Below are 23,364 nucleotides of genomic sequence, written 5' to 3'. Positions count from 1 at the left end.
GCACTGAATGTTCCTGCCATGCCAGAGTAAAAAGCTGGGTTGGAGCAGGTGTCAGGGCATCACTGCTGGTGTAGCCAAAGCCTCATGTCGTTTTACCAGCCTGAATTACCGCCCAGTACAATCTGGTTTAGTATTGCCGCATTTGGAAATACCCGGTGAGGGAATACCCAGCCAGTCATGATGAGGTGGAGCAATTCCGTACAGTAAAGGCTAAAGTGTAATTTACTGTATTTTTGATACGATTTTAACAGTAGCTTGGTGAAATCTAAATAGTAGAATGCTCATTTTCTTTGATTTGTGGGTTCTGCTAGATCCCAAAGCTCTCTTTTCTGGGTACCAAAAGCCCCTCTATATTTTGCAATGGAGCCTTTGAAACAATTTGGTCTTGGCGAAATAACTGGCAGGTATGGCATGACCAGACCACCCTGTTTCATTTTGGATCTATGAATCAACTTATTACTGGCATCCAGTTGTGTGCCTTCAAGAACATGGTGAAAAAGGGATGACCACTGGGACAATTAGTGCACAGTGGTGTGTGCTTTGGGTTGTTAGAGGACCACTGATCTAGGTCGTAGTAAGAAGTTTGGAAAATGTGTCATCTTGGGCTTTTACCAAATTAGAGAAGCACCTGTATTTGCTGGTGGGCTTTTATTCAGCACCAAGTATGAGGGGAAGGACACTTGTATGTAGCACCTGCAATTCATACTAAGGGCAGGTCTGCCTCATTTGTCTTTAATTTTTAAACAACAGTTTCCTGGATGTGTCTACACAAATTGCGTCATTATGTATTATGATTTCATATTGTCTTGCTTTATGCATGATTGTTGTATAATCACTCCCAACATGTTGCCAATGGTCTTGAATGACAATTTTCACTAATGTTTATTAGAAATTAGATTTTAGTGTTGTCGTTAATTAAAAAATGATACTTAGATAATAACACTGAACACTCAAAAGTGAATCTGATTGTTGGTCTAATATGTATGTTTTAGCGGACACAATATTAGGTGGCAAATGCTAAGTGGTATTTTGTAGACCCTGGAAGTGGCACACACTATATACAGATAAAGTGGATACCTTCCAGAGAGAAGTTACTTATCTGCTGCTTTTTTACTAGACTGTCCATATAAGAAAACTGCCAAAAGATGGCAGCTGAATCGACAATACTTATTGGAGGAAAATTGGGTCTCTTTTATTAAATCAGAAATCAGAGAATTCTTTGAGCGAAATCATGGTGCAGCTCCACTGTATGGTGTTCTGGGATTCATTTGAAGCCTTTTTTCGTGATCTTGCTATTGCTAAAGAAGCAGAGAACTCAAGGAGCTGGAAGGAGGAAAAACAAATACTTGAGCAAAAAGTGCAAAGGTCTCTTGATAGATTCCTTTCTACCCCCTCCGTGTCGACAGCTGGATCAGGCTAAACAGAATATAGCCGGTAAATATTATGCTAAAAGTGAATCCCTATTTCAGAACGATAGGCAAAAGATTTATGAGGAGAGCAATTTTACAGGCAGATTTTTGGCATGGCAGGCAAGGGAAGAGGCTGTAAGCAATTAAATAATCGCACATAGATGTCCCACTTCAGGTGCCTGTTCAGAGGATTTAGGAGCAGTAGGTAACATCATGGTACAACATTACGAGAGGATATATGGCCAACATCAATCGATAGATTCTTCAGCTTTGGGAGACTTTCTCCAGGTAAATGCGTTACCTGTCTTAACAGACTGGAAACAAGGAACATGGCGAGACCATTTACAAAAGAAGAGCTAGGTGGGGTTTTTAAAAACCTCCTGAATGGTGGCCTCCCTGCTGAGTTTTTTTAGACATTCGCTAGTGTAATTATGGATTATTTCCTTTTATTGGCAAATTCAATTCTGGAAGGAGGCTCCATACCTCTTTCTTTTAGAAAAGGGAATGTAGTCAGCTTTTTAAAATAAGGTGAAAATAGTGAGTACCCTAACTTATATTGCCCGATAACGCTTTTAAATTCTGGCTACAAATTAACAACTAAACTCTTAGCCAATCGTTTTAATGAGAGCGCTTCCCATTTAATCTATCCTGATCAGAACGGAACTGGGAGGCAGCTCGGACCCAAAACGCATTTTTTAGTGGAGACACTAGATTACTTCGAGACCCAGAAGATTCCAGCATTAGTACTTTTTTTAGACTCCGAGAAGGCATTTGATTTGGTTATTTGGGAGACTTTCTTCTGTATTTTAATGAAATTTGGCATACCTTCTAAATTTTCATGGGTGGTTGATTAATTATACATGAATGTAGGGGCCAATATTACCATCAATGCCACTCAGGTTGGCCAAGTAAAGATCAAAAGGGGAACCCGACAATGATGCCCTTTATCCCCGGTGCTATTTGCCTTTTTCATTGAGCCCCTTGCGATAGCAATCAGGAATAATGGGGATATTTACCCTCTGCTTCCAACCATGGGGAAAGTTAAATTATATGCCGATGACATTATGTTTATTATAAAACCGGAGGAGGAAGAGCAGGTAAAAGCTTTCCAGATTTTTGACCTATGAGTCGTTTGGTGGCTACAAAATTAATAAAAGAAAGACAGAAATAATTGTGTGTGGGTGTCCATTTGGGCTTTGACACACTGACATTCTTCCATGCTTGAATTTGAATCCCAAGAGGTATTTAGGGGTCTATTTTTCGCCATTTATCTCTGAGCTTTATGAATTGAATTTTGTTCCATTGCTACGAAAAGATCAGGACTTATTTACACGATGGAATTCTCTTCCTTTAACCATACAAGGAAGGGTCGCTCTGATTAAAATGTCGGTGCTTCCACTGTTCAATTTCATTTTTTCAACAATTCCCTGTGTTTTAGTGAATTCTTTTTTCACTAAATTAGAGTCAATGTTTACATTGTTCCTGTGGGATAGGAAAATTCCTAGAATCGCACTTAGCACTTTATATGAGAAATTGGAAGATGGCTGCTTAGCCCTCCCCAATCTGAGGGAATACTATTTTGCGGATTTTGCACAATACATGTCTAGATTTAAGCGGGGTTTACAGTCGGGTCTTTTTATCAACTTTTTTATTAATTTAATATGTAAAGAAAATCAGATTCATTGCCCAATATAAATATTCAGATGTTCTAAATTAGTAAGATACAAGTGTTTACATTGGTTTTTTCATAAACGCCAGGCATTTTTTAGATGGTACTCCATCCCAGTTATTAATATAACAACCCCCAATAGCTGATCTTCCTGTCTCAGCAAGTATTAAAGACCTTTTTTAATTACACAAAATTGGTCCAAGGCTGGCTTTCATAGACTCTCCAATTTTCTCCGGAAGGATAGGTGGATAAATGTAAGTTAAATGACTCAATTAATCCCCGGCGATTTCCTCCTCCGAGGGTTAAATAATATCCTTAGTAAATTCTTTAGCAATCTTTGCTTCAGATTTGTGGCAAGAAACAGTTGGTCTATGACTTGATGTAAGATAGGGCAGTGAAAAAGCCGGGAAATTGGAAAAAAATGTCTAGCCGGAATTAAAGGGGTAGATTTGGATGCCAAGGCTAAAACAAAATGGGGTAAACATGAAGATTTGGAGATTACAGCAAAAATGTGGTCCACAATCAATAATCTAAATGTCAGCTCAGTCAGAGGGGCTAACTGGAGAAGGATGTTATATTTTAGCAAGTGGCTATTATATAGAATCCCCTGTTTTGTAGCCAAGGCTTTTCCCAATCAATCGGGGAAGTGCTTCCGGTGCCATATTCATCCTGCAGCCAATTGGACTCACATAATACTACAGTGCCCCCTGATCCAGAAGTTCTGGAATTATATTTTTGAGTATCTGGCAACAGAATGATTGATACCAATCCGGTTTAACGATCGGCGGATAGTGTGGGGTTTGACCCAGATCTGCAGTTACCCGAGAAGTTTTATATATTGGCATGGCTGTCGCCAGATCACTTCTACTCCAAAGATGGCAAACTGATTTAATTCCATCTAAAATTGAATGGGTTCGGAAAATGGGTCAGGTTAAAAGAAGCGAACAAACGTATGCTTCACGAATTGGAGGTCTTAACAAATTTGAGAAGATTTGGGCACAGCATTTTGACTTTGATCTCTAAAATTAGTATATAACCTGTTGTATCCCTTGAATCGGTCCTTCTTGGTATATATCCTAGAACCTTGTATCTTAATATCGATAGTCTATTTCATGTCATTTGACCAGATTTCTTTTTCTTTCTATATTATAGTTTGATAATGTGTTTTAAGATCCCCCTGCATATCCAGTATTAATTATTAGATCTGTTGTGTATTGATTAATTGGTGTTATTTATTACCCCTTCGAATGCTATGGATGAATTTTAAGACATGTATATTTGGATGTAATTCTATGTATAAATAAAAAAAAATCAGAAAAAAAAGATTGTTCATATTTGGTTGACAAACCAGTGTTTTATAGAAATAATGTTGATGTAGGGACGTGTGGTAATTCCTTGAGTAATACAGCTAATATAAAATAGTTCAGGTAAATGCTGTATGATATCACATAATGCTGCTGTACGGAAGATATCTATGACTTCAGGTGCCTGTGAACGTGGGGCTTTCTTGGTGCAGGAAACTGGAAATGGTTCTAAATGTATATTTTTGCTGTATCTTTTTGTTGGCCTTAGGACTCTGAGCACTTTACCACTGCTGACCAGTACTAAAGTGCATGTAAATCTCCCCTAAACATGGTGACATTGGTGTATACCCAATTGCAACACTTAGTTACCTTATAAATCGCTTGTAAAATGGTATACCATATATCCACAGCGGTACACAGACAAAATATCGATTTTTAAATATCGATATACAATAATATCGAAGTTTAAATATCGATGGGACAAAATATCGAAGGTAAGTAATATCGACAGTCTTAATATCGATATTAGTATGATATCAGTAATATCGAAGTTTTAAATATCGATGTCAATAATATCGAAATAAATAACTTCGATGTTACTAATATAAATTTTTTAATAAATTTAGTGTATATTATATTGTATTTATTATGTTTTATTATTTATTTTTAATGTAATTTAATTAAATTTTGTCTTTTACTACTGTAGCGGGTTGTGGGTTTATAGGGGAATAGGGTGGGAAGTAATTTAATTATGTTAAATTAATTATTAATTAGTAGGAATTATTAATTAATTAATTGAGAATTAATTTTTAATTAATTTTAATTAATTGATTAATTGATAAATATGTTCTGTAGCGGGTTATGGGTTTATAGGGGAATAGGGTGGGAAGTAATTTAATAATAATTAATTAATTAATATATGTTTGTACATATTTTAATTAATAATTAATTGGTAATTAATTTATATTAATTCGTTAATTAATTAATATAATTGTGTACATATTTTTAATAATTAATTAGTTGGTAATTAATTAATATTAATTAGTTAATTACATTAATTATAGTAATTTTTTTATATATAATTTTTTGTTATTCTTAATTAATTAATTGGGAAAAATAATATTAAGTATTACATTAAATTAATTACAGCTAATGTGCTAATATATTTACTTTATTGTTATTGTTAATTAATAATTAATTGGTAATTAAATAATATTAATTAATTTTGGGTAAAGGAGTATTTTTAGGGTTCAGGGTCAGTTTTCAGTTTTTGGGTAAAGGAGTATTTTTAGGGTTCAGGGTCAGTTTTCAGTTCTTGGGTAAAGGGGTATTTTTAGGGTTCAGGGTCAGTTTTCAGTTTTTGGGTAAAGGGGTATTTTTAGGGTTCAGGGTCAGTTTTCAGTTTTTGGGTAAAGGGGTATTTTATGGGTTCAGGGTCAGTTTTCAGTTTTTGGGTAAAGGGGTATGTTTAGTGTTCAGGGTCAGTTTTCAGTTTTTGGGTAAAGGGGTATTTTTAGGGTTCAGGGTCAGTTTTCAGTTTTTGGGTAAAGGGGTATTTTTAGGGTTCAGGGTCAGTTTTCAGTTTTTGGGTAAAGGGGTATTTTTAGGGTTCAGGGTCAGTTTGGGGTTTTTGGGGTACAGGGATATTTTTAGGGTTCAGGGTCAGTTTTGGGTTTTTGGGGTACAGGTGTACAGGGTAAAAACAAAAAAAAATTACATTACATCAATTTAATACCATTAAAAAAAATTAAATTACATTAAATTATTAAGTGTTTTATTTATTTTAAATATATATGTATTAGTTTTAATTTGGTTTTAATATTTTTATTTAATAGTTTTAAAATTATATGTATTTTAAAATTATTTTTACATTATTATTAATACATTTAAAAAAACGATATTTTTAATTCCGATATTTTTGTACTACGATATTATTTTTTCGATATTTTTGTACTTACCTTTATGAAGATATGATTCCGATACTTTTGATGTCGATATTTTTGTTCCGATATTTTTGTATTTCGATATTCTGTCTGTCGATATTATGTCAGACATTCATCCACAGCCTTTACCTAGATGCTAGTTGCGAGCCTGCCGCACTGTCCTGCCCTGCCAAGTGGTGCCAGTCCAGTTCTGGTCCCTTGAAAGGTGTCTTCTGTTGTACAGAACCATAGATATCGATGCAGTAATGACTTTGTGCTGATCGGAATCAACACATTGCCCTTCTATGCTGATGCAGGAGCTAATCCACTAAATTACTTTGACAGACTGCACAGCTCAATGATGGCAGACTGCTCGATGACAATATAGTGCCTGCATAGTGAAGGGGTTCATTGACCAAGCATTCATAGTCTACGTGGATCGGAACTGATACATCAAATCTTGTATGTCGATGCTTGCTCCATCCAATGTACTTTTTCAGATGGACATTCATGAGTCCGGTAGCCAGCCTACCCTTCATCATGGTCTGCCTGACCTTTGGATTTACCTGGTCCAGTGCGACCTCAAGTAACCCATAAGAGAAATTTGACTCTAACCACTAGACTTAGATTCAATCTTTAAAAAGTCATAACTCCCATTCAACTTATTGGATCATTGCCGTTTTAGTCTTATTTTATCCATAAAATTATAATCTCTTTTTCTAAGCCTGTATGGAGTATTTTTGTGTTGTTTTCATTGTGTTACTGTGTGTGTGTTGCACAAATTCTTTACACATTGCCTCTTTAGATAAGCCTGACTGCTCTGTGCCAAGCTACCAGAGAGTGGGCGCTCAGGTTATTTTTTAGTGAGTATGTAGCTTGCCCTGACTAGAGTGGTGGTTCTTGCTTGGACAGGGTGCACACCTCTTCCAACCGGAAACCATAGTTCTAACACTGACCTACTTAAAATATATGTTCTAGTCAATAAATGTTCAGCCTTCCATTTGAGGTCAGAGATATGTCCTTTGCTGGTGAGTTTTGTCTTTGAATCATATCAACAGTGATCCAATTACTAAACAGGACAACCAAAAGCATTAGGTGTGGGAAAAGGGTTAGGCAGAAAGGGATACTTGACTGGGCATGCTTGCTAGATGTGTGACACTTGATCCACATGTGTAGCCAGGCAAATGGGACAGGCAGGGGCTAACAGGTCACAAAAGTTTGGGGTGAGGACTTTGACCTCTCCTGTCCAGGGGCTGACCTTTCTGTGTATATAAATTGACCACTTACAACACATAACTCTCAGTGGCAGTGTAGACAAGCAGTCACAGGCTTTTCAGGGAGGTTAGTGTAGGGGTTACTCAGGCTCACAAATCAATACAACGCAACCCAGCAGTGCAATTAAATCATTGTCCAGCCCAATGCCTCTCTTTGTATAAACAGGCAAGTACTTTTATCACATAATCACAAAAGAGGGGCGAGGGTCAAAAAAAGTTTAAACTCTGCCACCCCAAACCCCCAAAGACCTACAGGGTACACACAAAAGGGGTGGGTAGAGTGAATAATAACACCATATATACTAATACGGTGGGGAATAGAGCTAGCCCCTATAGGGCAAATCACTCTATTTGAAAAAACTGCCCTCACTCACATACCGAGGTATGCGACATGCTTCATCATTGGACCTGCTTACAATACGCCCTGGTGTACCCCACACAGGACGGAGCATAAGGGAGGGGGAAAAAAATAATAAATTTCTCTCAGTACGACATATAGTCAACAGACTAAACAAACACAACACTTAACACATCCAATGAGGTGCAGATAGTGCAAACACCAAGTGTTTCCAACCGAAAAAAGTGCGACAAAGAAATTGTGCAGTATAGGGAGTGATGTTAAAACTGATTAAAGTTGTCAACCAGAATACAAACTTTATTAGACTTTACTTGGCACCTCTACCAGGATTAAAAAATGAGTGAACAGAGGATAGGAAAATGCCTTCAGGAGATAATTAGGAACCTCAAGGCTTCCCTCCTACCACTGCCAGAGTCAACATGTTTCGACCGCTCTTGTTGCGCCTGTATGGTCACTCCGGTCTTCGTCAGGACCGTCGCATTCGGTTTCTCTCGGGGTTCCCCCGTAATTCGGAGAAAAATTATTACCCCAACAGGGAGGTAGGTCCCATTAATCCATACCAATCCTGTGTAATGTATGGAGAGCATCCCCTTAGGTGCGGGAAAACAATCACGAGTGTATTAGTAAAATATACTCGTACTGGTGTCCGGTGTACAGGACGCTAAAGAACACAATCGTTCCGTGGCTGATTCTAGCACGACCCGTGGCACCGCGTACTTTTATCACACAAAAAACATAGAATGCCACTACACATTCATTTAGGCACCAATACCAAGTTCCCAGGCACGGGGCCTGATGCTGTCATGGCCTTCATTGATTAGGCCATCACCCAGCTCTAGTAGTTTCCTCCTTCTGGTACTGGGTCCCCTCCAGCCCCTCATAGCAGGCTGAGGGTCAGTTAGGGAAATTGGTAGGCGCACCTCTGGTTTGGGGTGGTACCCCTTTCATTTGCCCTGGCAGGCCACTTTCCAGGTTTGCTTTTATCTACAAGGATGCTATGCCCAGCAGGACAGTCTCCAGGTAGAGTACCCACCACAAAAGTACAACTAGGTGAGAGCAGACTGCATCCAGTTTTATGAGATCAGGAATAGAGACAAGAATCAGTGCACTTTCAAATGATTCCTTTCCCTATCAACAGATACTGCCAGCCTAATCCTGTCTCCCCTGCCGTCCACCAAATAGCCTCTGCAGTCAAAGTTTTTTCCAGGCCCATGTATGAGGAAGGGTTGAGGCACTTCTAAGGAAAGGATGGTGCCGCTTTTCTCACCATAGTGTCTGGGGCTCTCCTTCCCATCTAGGACATGGCAACAACACGCATTTACCATCTGGAGAAAACCAACCTATTCCCCAACCTTTACTCTGCTCTAGGCTGTAGGCTTTCAGAATGAATCTTGCAGGTCTTCATAATTTCTACATGGCACGCTACTGCGTCTAGCTCACATGCACACACACTACACACTGCCATGCATACTACTGCTTCCAGCATACATGGACACAACACACACTTTGCACAAGATGTCACGGTTAGGCTTCTGAGTTAATCACAAGCAGCAGAACTTTAGATGAATGACCCAGAAGGCATGTATTAATTGTCATTGCATTATCATAAAAATTTCCTAACAAGGTATGCTGTCACCACTTCGTTTCACACTTGAAACCCGTGACAGGGACGATAGGCCTCTGTCACTATGAGGGTGTGTTTGGTGCACCACTCCGAGTTCAGGTCTAGGTCAAGACCATAGCCGTTCATGAGACTGGACCTAGGTTAAACCATACAAGGCTACTCGAAGTCTTCGCTTAGACGAGCTTCACTTATCTGAGGTTCCCAGGATTAAGTAGGCTAGAACGGGCGGCCACTTTTTCTCGTACAATGCCCCTAAGCTCTGGAACTCCCTTCCACTCCCTATCCGCAAGGAAGCCAACCATCTGACATTTCGCAAACATCTAAAAACCTGGCTATTCCCATAAACCCATCCCTCCCCCTAGCAACTGCTTCAGCGCTGGAATGCCCTCGGGTAGCCATGCGCTATATAAAAGCCTCTTCCATTCCATTCCAATGTGCTCAAGGGGTAAGTGTGTAGCATAACCAAAACAAAAAAATAAAAAACACAATCACAGGTATGGAGTTCAGCCACACAAGGAACATGACTGTCCACCATGCAGGGAACATTCCCCTCCCATCAAATGCCATGCTAATAGTTGACCAAACAAATGTGTTCCATGTCTGGAAACAAGGTCCCTGAGAATTACTGTTTGTTGAGACGTACTTCTTTGAATTGCAATTCGTTTTTTGTCTTTTTTGGATACTATTAATCATCTCACTCTTGAGCTGAAATCTCATTCTAATATATTGTAAGAAGGTGTTTTCACTTGTATTCTTTAATAGGTTACTTTTCGGATATTTTGTGAAGTTGAGAAGTTTAAGCCCCAGATGAAAGTTATTTTGCTTAAATTCGGAAATGGACCCTTTGAACTGATGTTCAAATTGAGGCATGATGCAATACCCTTATGTTTACTGCTCCCATCTTGGACTTAGACACTGGAGGCTCAACCAGCTGTTCATTGCAGCTGTTCATTGTTTAGATTTAGCAATAGAGCTGCAGCAGAGAATCACATAAGTATGAGACTCATGAGCATAAAGTGGCACGCCCTGAGAGACCAGGGTTAAAACTGCCTGTTCCTTCTGATTTTTCCGACTGATGATGGAATCACTAAGGGACCTAAGTAATTCCATCAACAACTATACCTCAGTCTGATTATTCTTGTTTTTGTCTTGATTTTATGCATCTGAAGAGAGACTACTTGGGGAACATCCTTTACAATGGAACTTTTACATCGCGGTACCATTACCACTCAGGTTTTACAACGAAAGTCGTAACAACGACTTGCGCTGGAGGGCCCTGTAGGATAGGGAATAGTTTAATTTACTATCCAAAACATTCCCTACTATCTACGGGGACTGGAGTTGGAATAGTACATTTAACTATTCACTATCCAGCTCCCCCCAACGCAAGTCGTTGTAACGACTTGCGTTGTAAAACCTGCGTGGTAACGGTACGCCCCCGCGCCGCACGGCCACCAGCTGCTGCGTGTGCCCCTTGCCCTGCCTCTACTGCCTCGCTGCCTGCCTCGCTGACGCTGACCACGCCCCCTCCTCCGAGCGGCGTGGTCCGTGCTCGCCTGCCGGCTGCCTTCGCTTTTTGATTGCTTTTTGCCCTTGTTTTGCTTTCCATTTGTACTTGTTTCTTAGTATTTCTTGTGTTAACGTTTTCCTTCCTGTTTGCCCGCCTACCTCGCCGCCCTCCGCTCTCCCTCCCCGCTTCCCGCCACCGCCGATTACCCCGCCCCTTTTTCTCTTCTGTACCCTCCCCGCTCCCACCTCCCAGCTGCTCCGCCCACCCGCGCACTTGGCCTTATATGGAGACCGTGCGACGCAGGTGAGTGTGACCCACTTGTGGGACACCCCTGCGCCGCACGGCCACCAGCTGCTGCATGTGCCCCTTGCCCTGCCTCTACTGCCTCGCTGCCTGCCTCGCTGACGCTGACCACGCCCCCTCCTCCGAGCGGCGTGGTCCGTGCTCGCCTGCCGGCTGCCTTCGCTTTTTGATTGCTTTTTGCCCTTGTTTTGCTTTCCATTTGTGCTTGTTTCTTAGTATTTCTTGTGTTAACGTTTTCCTTCCTGTTTGCCCGCCTACCTCGCCGCCCTCCGCTCTCCCTCCCCGCTTCCCACCACCGCCGATTACCCCGCCCCTTTTTCTCTTCTGTACCCTCCCCGCTCCCGCCTCCCAGCTGCTCCGCCCACCCGCGCACTTCGCCTTATATGGAGACCGCGCAAACGCGCAGCGGTCACGCGCAGCGGGTGCGCCGATTGTGTGCCGAAGGCGCGCCAAAGGTAAGCCCGTCTGCGCCCGTCCGCGACCGGATCGCGACCATCGCCAGGACCCCTGGCCCACGAAGACCCCGACCGACCCGCCTGACGTACTCCGCCGCCACCCTCGTCGCACTCAACACCGGCCGACTCCCAGAATGCCACCAAGCCTCACCACGACGCACCCACGGACCTTTCAGCTGCCACGCCTGCAAATTCACCTGCACCCGGACCTGCCTCGCACCAGCACCCGCCAAGTCGAACACCAGCAGCACCCACCTCAAGTGCATCCTGCTCAACACCCGCTCCGTCCACAGACACGCCATCGAACTCTGGAACCTCCTAGACGCCACAGCCCCTGACGTCGCCTTCCTCACGGAGACCTGGATGAACGCCTCTTCAGCTCCCGACATCGCCATCGCTATCCCAGAGGGCTACAAGATCGTCCGGAGGGACCGCAACGCCAACCAGATGGGAGGAGGCATCGCCATCATCCACAGGAACACCATCCGTCTCACGACCAGCACCGACAACACCCTGACCACCGCCGAACACCTGCATTTCCAGATCCACACCGACCCGAACACCACCCTCAGAGGCACCCTGATCTACCGACCCCCGGGACCACGCACACAATTCAGCGAGGACATCGCCGACTTCGTCAGCCCGCATGCCCTCCCCTCCGCTGACTACATCCTCCTGGGGGACCTCAACTTCCACCTGGAGAACAACAACGACCGCAACACCAGCTCCCTGCTCGACAACCTCGCCAATCTTGGACTCAAGCAGCTGGTGTCCACCCCCACCCACCTCGCCGGACACACACTCGACGCAGTCTTCTCTTCCAGCACAGACATCGACTTCAGCCACGCCACAGAGCTTCAATGGACGGACCACAGCTGCGTCCACTTCACCTTCAAGAGAACGACGACCCACCACCACCAGCAACAGGCCGCCCGCAGAAGCTGGAACAAGATCACAGCAGACCAGCTCGCCACCTCCCTGAGCCAGCACCCTCCTGCCAGCTCAGCGAACCCCAGCCAGGTTGCCGACAACCTCACGAAGTGGATCAGCATCTGCGCGGACGAGCTCGCCCCGCTGAGGACCCCGCCCAGCAGACCCGGCAGCAAGAAAGCCCAGTGGTTCACCGACGAACTCAAGAGCTCCAAGAAGAACTGCCGAGCCCTCGAGAAAGTCTGGAGAAGGGAACCTACACCGGACAACAGGACCACCTTCAAGCTGGCCACCCGGAAGCACCACCAGCTGATTTGCGCCGCCAAGAAAACTGCATTCAAGGACCGGCTGGACAACAACGCACACAACTGCAAGGAACTCTTCAACATCGTGAAAGAGCTATCCAACCCCAGCGCAGGAAACAACGACATCACCCCATCGCAAGACCTCTGCAACTCCCTCGCTTCATACTTCCACAACAAGATCGCAGACATACACAACAGCTTCAACAACCAACCAACACACACCAAGACCGAACAACCACCCCCCACCACCACCCTCCACGCCTGGACCCCGATCAGCACCGAAGACACCATCCGCACGATGAACTCCATCCACTCCGGATCACCGACCGACCCCTGCCCTCACCACGTCTTCAACAAGGCCGACGCTGTCATCGCACCCCACCTGCGAGACATCATCAACACATCCTTCGACACCGCCACCTTCCCTGAGACCTGGAAGCACGCCGAACTCAGTGCTCTACTCAAGAAACCCACAGCGGACCCCACCGAACTCAAGCATTACCGCCCCATCTCGCTCCTCCCGTTTCCAGCCAAAGTCATCGAGAAGACCGTCAACAAGCAGATGGCCGCCTTCCTCGAGACGAATGGATCCCTCGACCCCTCACAGTCCGGCTTCCGAGCCAATCACAGCACCGAGACCGCCCTCATCGCCGCCACCGATGACATCCGAGCCCTGATGGACAACGGAGAAACAGCGGCCCTCATCCTCCTAGACCTCTCCGCGGCATTCGACACTGTCTGCCACCGCACCCTAGTACAGCGCCTCAGCAACGTCGGAATCCAGGACAAGGCGCTGGAATGGATCATCTCCTTCCTCGACGGAAGAACACAGAGAGTCCGCCCACCACCGTACAAGTCAGAGGCCTCCGAAGTCATCTGCGGCGTCCCTCAAGGATCCTCTCTGAGCCCCACCCTCTTCAACGTCTACATGAGCCCCCTCGCGGCCATCGCACGCCAACACAACCTCAGCATAATCTCCTACGCCGACGACACCCAGCTGATCCTCTCCCTGACCAACGACCCCGCCGCCGCCAGAGCCAACCTGCACGAAGGGATGAAAGAGGTAGCCGAGTGTTTGACGACCAGCCGCCTGAAACTGAACTCGGACAAGACGGAGGTCCTCATCCTGGGCTCTTCACCCTCCGCCTGGGACGACTTCTGGTGGCCTCCCGCCCTGGGCACCGCACCCAAACCAACAGACCATGCACGCAACCTGGGCTTCACCCTGGACTCCTCCCTCTCCATGACCAGGCAAGTCAACAACGTCTCCTCGGCGTGCTTCAACATCCTACGCATGCTACGGAAGATCTTCTGGTGGATCTCCACCGAGACCAGGAAGACCGTCACCCAGGCCCTCGTCACTAGCCGACTGGACTACGGCAACGCCCTCTACGCCGGTACCACCGCCAAGCTCCAGAAGAGACTCCAGCGGGTCCAGAACGCCTCTGCCAGACTCATCCTCGACATCCCACGAACCAGCCACATCTCCGGACATCTGAGAGACCTTCACTGGCTCCCCGTCAACAAAAGAATCACCTTCCGCCTCCTCACCCACGCACACAAAGCCCTACACGACCAAGGCCCGAGCTACCTCAACAGCCGAATCAACTTCTACGCTCCCAAACGCCACCTCCGATCAGCCAACCACGTCCTCTCCGCCGTCCCCCGCATCCGAAGAGCGACTACAGAAGGAAGGTCCTTCTCCTACCTGGCCGCCAAGACCTGGAACTCCCTCCCGACCGACCTGCGCCTAACCCAAGACCACCTCTCCTTCAGGAAGAAGCTGAAGACCTGGCTGTTCGAGCAGTAGCGGCACCCCCCCTCCCCCAGCGCCTTGAGACCCTACGGGTATGTAGTGCGCTCTATAAATGTCATTGATTGATTGATTGATTGTACCGTCATACATCCGACTACTTAGTATTTGCCCCCACACTGAGCATAATGAAGCCAATATATCGCCTGCTGCTTTATTCCAATTTTAACATCTGAAAGTTAGCAGTTGACAGCCACTATCTTACTCTGAGACACCGTTAGTAAAATGGAGGCACTTTACTTTGCTACGTTGTGTGTGTTCATTTGCCAGTGTGTTCCAAGTAAGAAACATATGCCTCACTTTCAGTTGAAGTGTGTCAGAGGATAGCAAGAAGGAAGAAAGATGGCAGCTGTCAAGTGTTAAGTTTCACTGTTGTGGGAAAAAGAGAGAAAAGTTGGCATGAAAAATATAAAATTACTGGATGTTTCTGAGATTTCGTATTGTGGCCCACCCAATGCCCAACAAACGTGTTGTGTGAAAGTTCCCTGGATCTCTTTAATTTCATCATTTATGTGTTTTTGGGCATTTGGCACCTCGATTTGTAGGACAATGAGTGCCAGTGTTACCATAGTCATGATGTAAACACTGTCTGCCAAATACTTTAAAGCCTTCAGCTGCAAAGACACAGTAGATGTGTGAATGTTTCATAACTGCTCATCTTACGTTTGATTTTCCGAAACATTCACCAGCTTTTCAGCTTTTCCTGTGATGTCATAATTGGAATGTACACTTAAAAAACGTTAGTGGTCTGCCCAGAGTTGAGCACAAGACACCTCTTTGTTATTTTATATTTGACGCCTACTTTTTTTTTAGCACAAACACAACACCTTTTTTAGAATTCAACTCAAAAGGGCAGGATGCTGCTGCTCCACTCTGCAGAGTAGTTCTAGGCAGATTTCCACCGGCCACTGTTCGCTGTGCCTCCTGGCATGTGGTGCTCAACACACCAGTGCCTCTCACTGGTACCGCTAACTCTAAACAGGAAATCGCCTTTATGTTTGTTTTTTTATGTTCTTTTTCCTAGATCGAAAGGGAAACAATCCTCCTAGACCAATTTCAAGATGAGCTGCCAGAAAGAGCCAAGAGGAACGCAGCCCATGAGGAGCTCTTGGAGTTACTGCGGTGCATCAACCGCTATGAGAAAAACATAGACAGACAGCGGTGTCTGTTGAGCTTACTGCTTCATCGCGTGAAGACCATACTTCCTCCAGCTGAAACAGAAACAGCTTCCATAGCTCAGGAGATACTCTCGCTGCAAGATAAGTGTAACAGGTAAGCTGTGCATAACATGGTCCTAAGAAAAATTTGCCATGTCTATTGTAGGGTCACCTGTGGGTCTTACCAATGTTATCTGTGCAACATAAATGTTTTTGATTTCCCTTTATTTTCTCATGGGGCAACTATAGAGAGATAGACTGTAATAAAGTGATCAATGATAACTGTGGTTCATACAAAGCTGTCTAATAGGCTCCTCTCATTTTGTTCTCATATTGAAATATATCATTGAATGATTCCGTAGTTGGTTCAAAGGTATCTTACACGAGAGGGTGGTAATGAGAGTGAGGTGGAAGACAGTCAACATGAATAAATTAGATGTTGACTAGTAAGGATAGCATCTGTCATGCAGTGCAACAAAATAATGCATTTAGTGGTCAATGGAAAGAAAAAGTAAAGTGAATTACATGTTTCTACATGTATTACTGAGTTGTTTATCGTAGATGGAACATCGATTGGCTGTATCAGAGAGCTATATTGATTCTACGCACTAAACCCCCACACACTTGTAACCTGCTACCTTTTTAAGCTTGTACGGATAGACAGTGCCACTATGTTTCATCAGTGGTGTTTACTAAGGTATTAAAGTGGAATAGGGCTTATTACCGTACCGTAGGCAAATCTTCCTTCAATATATACAATGTAATCACCTCTCTAACTCAACTTGCTCCTCTTTTGGACTCACTAACTGAATTCGGTTGCACTGTACTTGTGGTGCTCTTGTTCAATAATTGCCATATGACCACAGTCCTAGCGGAACTTATGTTGTCAAGATAAAAAAGGGACAAAATAGATGTCGATAATGAGCAGTTCATCTTTTTCCTTTCACGTTTGTAAAATCACACAAGAAGGGAAAATGCACTGTGAATTCCTTCATCGCTTTGAACAGTCATCACTGTGCTCGCCAAACCCCCTTATTGCTGTCTCTTTGTCCAACCAGCGGTTGTATTCTTCAAGTCAAGGGTGTAGAATATGTCTAGCTGAGTGGCATACTATTGGTTAGTATTCAAATGCATTGTATCCCGCCAAGTGATTGCAGCATTCCCTCCCACACCAGCCATTTGTGTCGCCTGCCACTCCTCAGCAATGGATGTTTGGCTTTACTATCCTATACACTATTGATGTATTTACATATATGAGCCTACAGACCACCCAGCCAGCAGGAAGACCAATGGAGCTGTAAGAGGTTAGGAGTAGGAGGATGCAATGTAGTGGAGTGTTAGACATGAGTTTTAGTGGAAGAGGAACAACAGAAAGCCTGTATACCATGCTTCAGCGCTATCCCCTCCTGTGTTCTCAGCCATTTGCCATTCTAGTTTCCTTTGGGCTGTTTTTCTGCATTTCCTATATTGCTTCTGGACGTTGTCTGGTATTCACCTTTCTTCCATGTTTGTCCAGGATGTCTCCTCAATCAATTAATCAATCATTTGTAAAGCACACTACATACCTGCGAGTGTCTCAAGGCGCTGGGGGGGGGGGGGGGGGGGCGCTACTGATCGAACAGCCAGGTCTTCAGTATCCTCCTGAAGGTCAGCAGGTCTTGGGTCTTGGGTCAGCAGGTCCTGGGCCAGCAGGGCTTATAGGACAATTCGGCAATTTCCAATGAGCCGGCATGGCTGGTCAGTGTGTGGCCCGATTTTTTATCAGCTTTCGGGCCAGTTTTATGGTTAGGTGGGCTGGTTTTTAATAATGAATTCCTTGATATTGCCACAAGCATTAACTTCAACACGAATGCATGTAAACTCTGATACCTTGCAAAATACACAATTTAATTCAAATTTAATTTGATTCATTTAATATTTGAAACTGGTCTGATTTACAAATGTGGGCCATTTTTTACATCTCTGGTTCGCTAATGGGCTAGTTTTTATTTTGGTGCCCCGGACAATTTTATTTTGGTCCCAGTCCACCCTTTCATGACTCAAGAAGTTAAATTCTCTCTCCACGCATATGTAGGGATCTGCAGGTCGTAAGTGCGTTTTGAGGCTAGACCTACTCAGCCCTTCATCCTTCTGAGGCTGGTGAATTGAGTACTGTTAAATTGGCTACGAATGACACCTACCATTTACAATGTCTCGAAAAACAAAGTGAGGTATGGAGCACTATATGAACACAAGTGATTATTATTATCATTGCTGCTAAGACTGCTGTCCTTGTTATTATTGTTATTATTATTGTTTTTTGTATTATTACTAGTAGTAGTATTATTATTACATTGAGCATTATACAGAACAAGTTATTATTATGACTGCTACTAGTAAGAATGATATTTTGCTACAACTATTATTGTTATTATTGTTATTATTATTATTACTTTTATTATTATTATCATATGAAACAAGCTATTATTATTGCTACTGCTATGAATGCTATTTTACTGCTACTGCTATTATTATTATTATTATATGAAAGACTATGTAAAACAATTTAATATTTCTACTACTACTATGAATGATATTTTACTACTGGGGTTATTATTATATGCAGCACTACATTAACCCCTTCACTGCGGCGGCTATTCGGCCGCAGTGCTAAGGGGGCGTGGCGGAAGAGCGGCAGGAGCATGCTGGTGACGGAACCGCTCCATCACCAGCCACGCTTGCGCTGTGCTCATGATGGAGCGGTTTCGTCACGGGCCCGCCCGCTCAATAGAACGTTCAGCGCAGGCGCGGAATCCGCGCAGGTGTTCCGAGCGGGCCGTGACGGAACCGCTCCGTCATCAGCACAGCGCGACTGATGACGGAGTGGTTCCGTCACCAGCAGGGAAGGGGTTAAGAACTATAGAAAATCAGTTATTATTATACTGCTATTACAATGAATTATATTTTACTACTGCGATTGTTGTTTTTGTTGTTAATATTATTATTATTATTATTATCATTACTACTACTAGTGTGATTGACATTACTAATGCTGCCACCATTATTATTATTATTAGTAGTGGTAGTATTGTGAATATTAGGACCACCCTCGCCCAGGCCTCGTGGACCAGTTTTCCTTTCTGTTGAGGATGCATGTTGTGAGTGCTGCCCATCCTGTGATGAGCTATTGAACCTTTTTTGTTTCTTCAGTCTCGCTCAAAAAGCCAACAAGAGTAAACAGGCCGTCGAGCTGGAGGTGCAGGAAAGAGACAAGATTACAGAAGAAATCAGCACCATCCGGAGCTCGTTACTTGGCGCTTCCTTGACCCTCCAAGGCCTGAAATCATGCAGCACTCCCGAAAAAGCTGCCGAGTTAGAGGTATGGAAAATGAAACAACTATTTTTAAAACGCGTTTTGCTTTTACCCCTGGACCTGTCCTAGTTGTAAAACATAATGTGCGTTCTGTCATGATTCAGGCTGAAATCCTACATTCTTCTTTTTTCTCTTGAGCCATAATGCCTATTTTTAATGTAAGAGCTGCGAAAATTGATAATTTAGTGGCTAGTCGTTCTACATGAGAAATTTCAAAAAGTGTCACTCCCACAGCCTCTAGAATGTGTGTGGGCATCTTCTGCTGGCCTCTATAGGCACTCACTGGGTGACCAGACCAAAAAGCTGAACATTCTGTGAAAGTTATTATCCTCTTAAGTTCTTTGACGAATGAATGATGAATGGATGAAGTTAACCTTCAGCCTGAGGGTCAGATTTACTACGGTTTTGCATCAGGTTTGCTTCACTTTTGTGGTGCAGCCCCGACAGAAAAACATGTTGTTATTTACTAAGCCATGCAAAGCGACTTTGCATGGTTTGCAAAATGGAAAGTAACGCAAGGAGTTACCCTGCATTTGGAAGGCATTCCATGGGTGGAACATGAGTAAGCATGGGCGAATTTTGCGAATCTGGCGTTTGCGAATTTGCGTATTTGCGAACTCGCAATACGCAAAATCCGCGAATTCTCGCGAATTTGCAGATTTTTTGTTGTTGTTTGTGTTCGCAAGGGTTTCTGCCAGTTCGCAAGGGTTTTGTACCAGTTCGCAATTGCGAACTTACTTGTCGGCTCGCATCGGTCGCGACTATGTTGTTTGTACGTCTGGTTCATTCATCACAGGTTCACAGCACCCTCTGTTTCACCACTGCCACCCTGTTTCACCCATGCCACCCTCTGGTACATCAATGCCACCCTCTGGTTCATCACTGTGGATTATGGGGGGGAAAGCAAGCACACCTGCCCTGCTTCAACTGACATGAATTAATTTGGGGTTGATTTATTAATGTGTCACTGTTTTAAAATTCCAGTCTGGCACCTGCTTCCTTATCTGTAATTTGCTTTCTGTTGCAGTGTAATTTTTTTTCTCCAGGACCTTTGTGGCCTACTTGTAGCTATTCTATGAGCCTGCTGTGAGGGTCAGAGCAGGATCATAGAATTGTTGCAACTAGCAACTGAACTCTGGAGGGGCCCCAGTCAGGAATCACTACAGGGAATGGTTACTAATGATGAGTTTGAACTTTTGCACCTGCTGAGTGCTTTCAGTTTTGCAAAACTCATTTTTCTGCAGAACAGCAACTGTAATGCCCCAAACAAACATAGGCAACTGAACTCTGGAGGGGCCCCTCAGGAAGTACTACAGGGAATGGTTACTAATGATGAGTGAACTTTTGCACCTGCTGAATGCTTTCAGTTTTGCAAAACTCGTTTTTCTGCAGAACAGCAACTGTAATGCCCCAAACAAACTTACTTGTGAAAGTTGATTTCTAAACCAAAAGTGATCCAAAGAAAGTCAAAAGGCCTCAAATCCAAAAAAGTGCAGGCAAATGTCAACCTGAGGAGTTATTCTGATAAAAATCATCATTTTCAGAAGGTCTATGCTGCTTGCTAGTGGATTTCTTGTGCAGAATTGCAAATTTTGTAATTTTGCGAGTGCGAGATTGTTGCTGCCCGCCGCACCTACATGTTCGCAATTGCGAACTCTCGCGATGCGTCGCCAAACTCCCGCGGATCCCGCAGCAAGATCCAAAATGGCGCAGCACTCGCAAAAATATCGAGAAAAACAACTCGGCAAACGCTGAATGACGGTAAGTGAACGCCGCACGCCGCAATATTGTATCACCATAAAAAAAAATCCGCTGCGTGCGAATTTGCGGATTTTCGGTAAATTCACGAGAGTTCGCGGATTGCGAATTTACCGAAAATCCGCAAAATCTGCAAGCGGAACAGATTTTCCGCCCATGCTTAAACATAATCATTCCCATTCATCCCCCTCTTGGATTCTGGTGCTTTCCCAATTTTACAGAGACTTGTACACCTGGGAATGCATTACAACGCTATACCTTCGCCAGTGAGATGTAACAAGGAGAAATATATTTATTGTTATTTCCTCTTTTCACGTTTGCTGCATTTTCCAGCACACATTGAAAGAGGAAAGAACTGTTCAGGATTGTATTTGTTGCGCAACGTGTGCTTTCCTACATTAAAAAGTCCTGCATTACAGACAGCCTTGCACCATTGTGTAAGGGTGCCTGCATATGTACTTGGCAGCACCCAATGCGACAGCTCTAAGAGGTTGCAGAAATGGGCCACATCTTAGTTGAAATGGCACATTTCTGCTGTCTCCCTTTCATGCAACGCAGCTCAGCAACTTTGCTTGCAGCCCTGAGTTGTGTGAAAAATTTGTAAATCTGCCTCCTCAGTGGTTTACGTTGGTACAATGTGGAGCTAAACATAGACAATTCATTAATCAAAGAAGATGGCAATATGTGTAACTGAACTTAGAAACCAAGAAGTCCACCTGTATCATCATATCGTCCTCTGCAGCATCGAGGCTCATATTAGGCTTTAGAAATTAAAATTAGAATTTGTGTAGCCTGCTCTTCAGACACTGCATAGTTATCCAAAAAAACATACTTGGAATGGAGTGGTTGCAGAGGAACTGTTACTGTACAATTGTAGGCAAGACCCCTAGTCTACTTACACTTTCACTAAATATTCTTGGACTTGAGTTAGTATAGTAAATTAGGACTCCCAGTTTCTGCTGTCTGAGACAGCAAGGGAGACGATAAAACTCATCTGCTCATATTTCAAAATATATACTGCATCTTTCTTCTCCACATGTGCCCATCATGCATCTTCCAAGTACATTCTCAGCCTTGTGTTGTGACATAGGATCTACTTGAAAGAGGCAGGAGAAATACAACAGTGTACAGATCTTACAATCACAGAGTGTAGTCAATAGAGTTAGACGAAACTTCTAGCCGCATATAGAACTGAGTCTGCTAAATCACTTAAAGTTTAAAGGCTTCTGGGAACACACAGGTTATATTAGTCTTAGATGCTCAAGCCTCAGATAGCAATAGTAATAGTTTCATAGATCAGTTCATCTATACAGATTATGACATGCCTCCAACCACCTCATAAAGTAACAGGCATTATAGCATATGGCCTCTGGTAGTAAGAGGTCACTAGAAACAGCAAGTCTCCTGAACTCAGCATGAATCATCCCTGAAATATAAGCTTTGAATATATTTTTAAAAAGTCACACATTTAGCATAAAAAGATCTGCAAATAAAGCCATTTTACAATGAAATAAAACAATTAGTTGGGCATAAATATGCTGGTTCCCCCAAATAAAAGCTTATAATTCCATGATTTTAATTGTTAGCAAAGAGATATTTTGTCTCCAAACATCAGTGTGTCATGTTCGCCATGCCCTCACAAAAGCAACTGTCACACAAGAACATATGCTGCTCTTCATGCCAATTCATTATGGTTCTATATCAGACATGGTCGCCATGTGGCAAGGATTTCAGCACTGTTGTACCTGGGATGGACAAGATAATGTCAAGAATTATTACCACTGTGTAAGGACCACAATTGCCACAATTTTGTCAGGAAGGCCTATAGAATGTCCTTGATGGGCCTTATTCGGTCTGTGGTCGCTAGAGTGTCACAAATATAGAAGATGTTGCTGCACTATCATGATTCAGAAAAGGGGGTGGTGACGGACAGAGTATCTGAATTAAACAGAACACTCATACCCAGTCAACAGATCAGGGCTTGATCCATCACCGTTTTTTAGCTCACTGCACCATCCCAGCTCAGAACCTGGCTACATGCAAATTAGTCTGTCCCTGGCCCAGTGCATCATGGGAACAGGGCAGACCAAACTACCAAGCCGATTCTTATACTGGGAAGGAAACAAGCTTCCGGGGACCGGTTTCTGGCATTACAGCCGTCTTCGGCCCGGCTTGCTTGAATCCTGATGGTGCTATAAGCAAGGGACTCACATCTGAGTAT

At 43.7% G+C, this 23,364-nt stretch overlaps 1 protein-coding gene across 1 annotated transcript in view; it reads left to right on the top strand.

Moving 5' to 3' along the window:
• The window catches only part of SYNE2 (spectrin repeat containing nuclear envelope protein 2), a 1,750,628-nt gene that overhangs the window by 942,264 nt on the left and 785,000 nt on the right, over positions 1 to 23,364 (top strand). The window contains exons 92-93 of the mRNA XM_086937933.1: positions 15,901 to 16,148; positions 19,223 to 19,391. Of these exons, the coding sequence (XP_086794059.1) occupies positions 15,901 to 16,148; positions 19,223 to 19,391 (417 nt within the window). The remainder of the gene's footprint in view (positions 1 to 15,900; positions 16,149 to 19,222; positions 19,392 to 23,364) is intronic.

The sequence above is a fragment of the Lissotriton vulgaris genome, chromosome 9 (genome assembly GCF_964263255.1).
Source record: "Lissotriton vulgaris chromosome 9, aLisVul1.2, whole genome shotgun sequence".
NCBI lineage: Eukaryota > Metazoa > Chordata > Amphibia > Caudata > Salamandridae > Lissotriton > Lissotriton vulgaris.
This window is presented reverse-complemented; position numbering and strand designations above follow the sequence as displayed.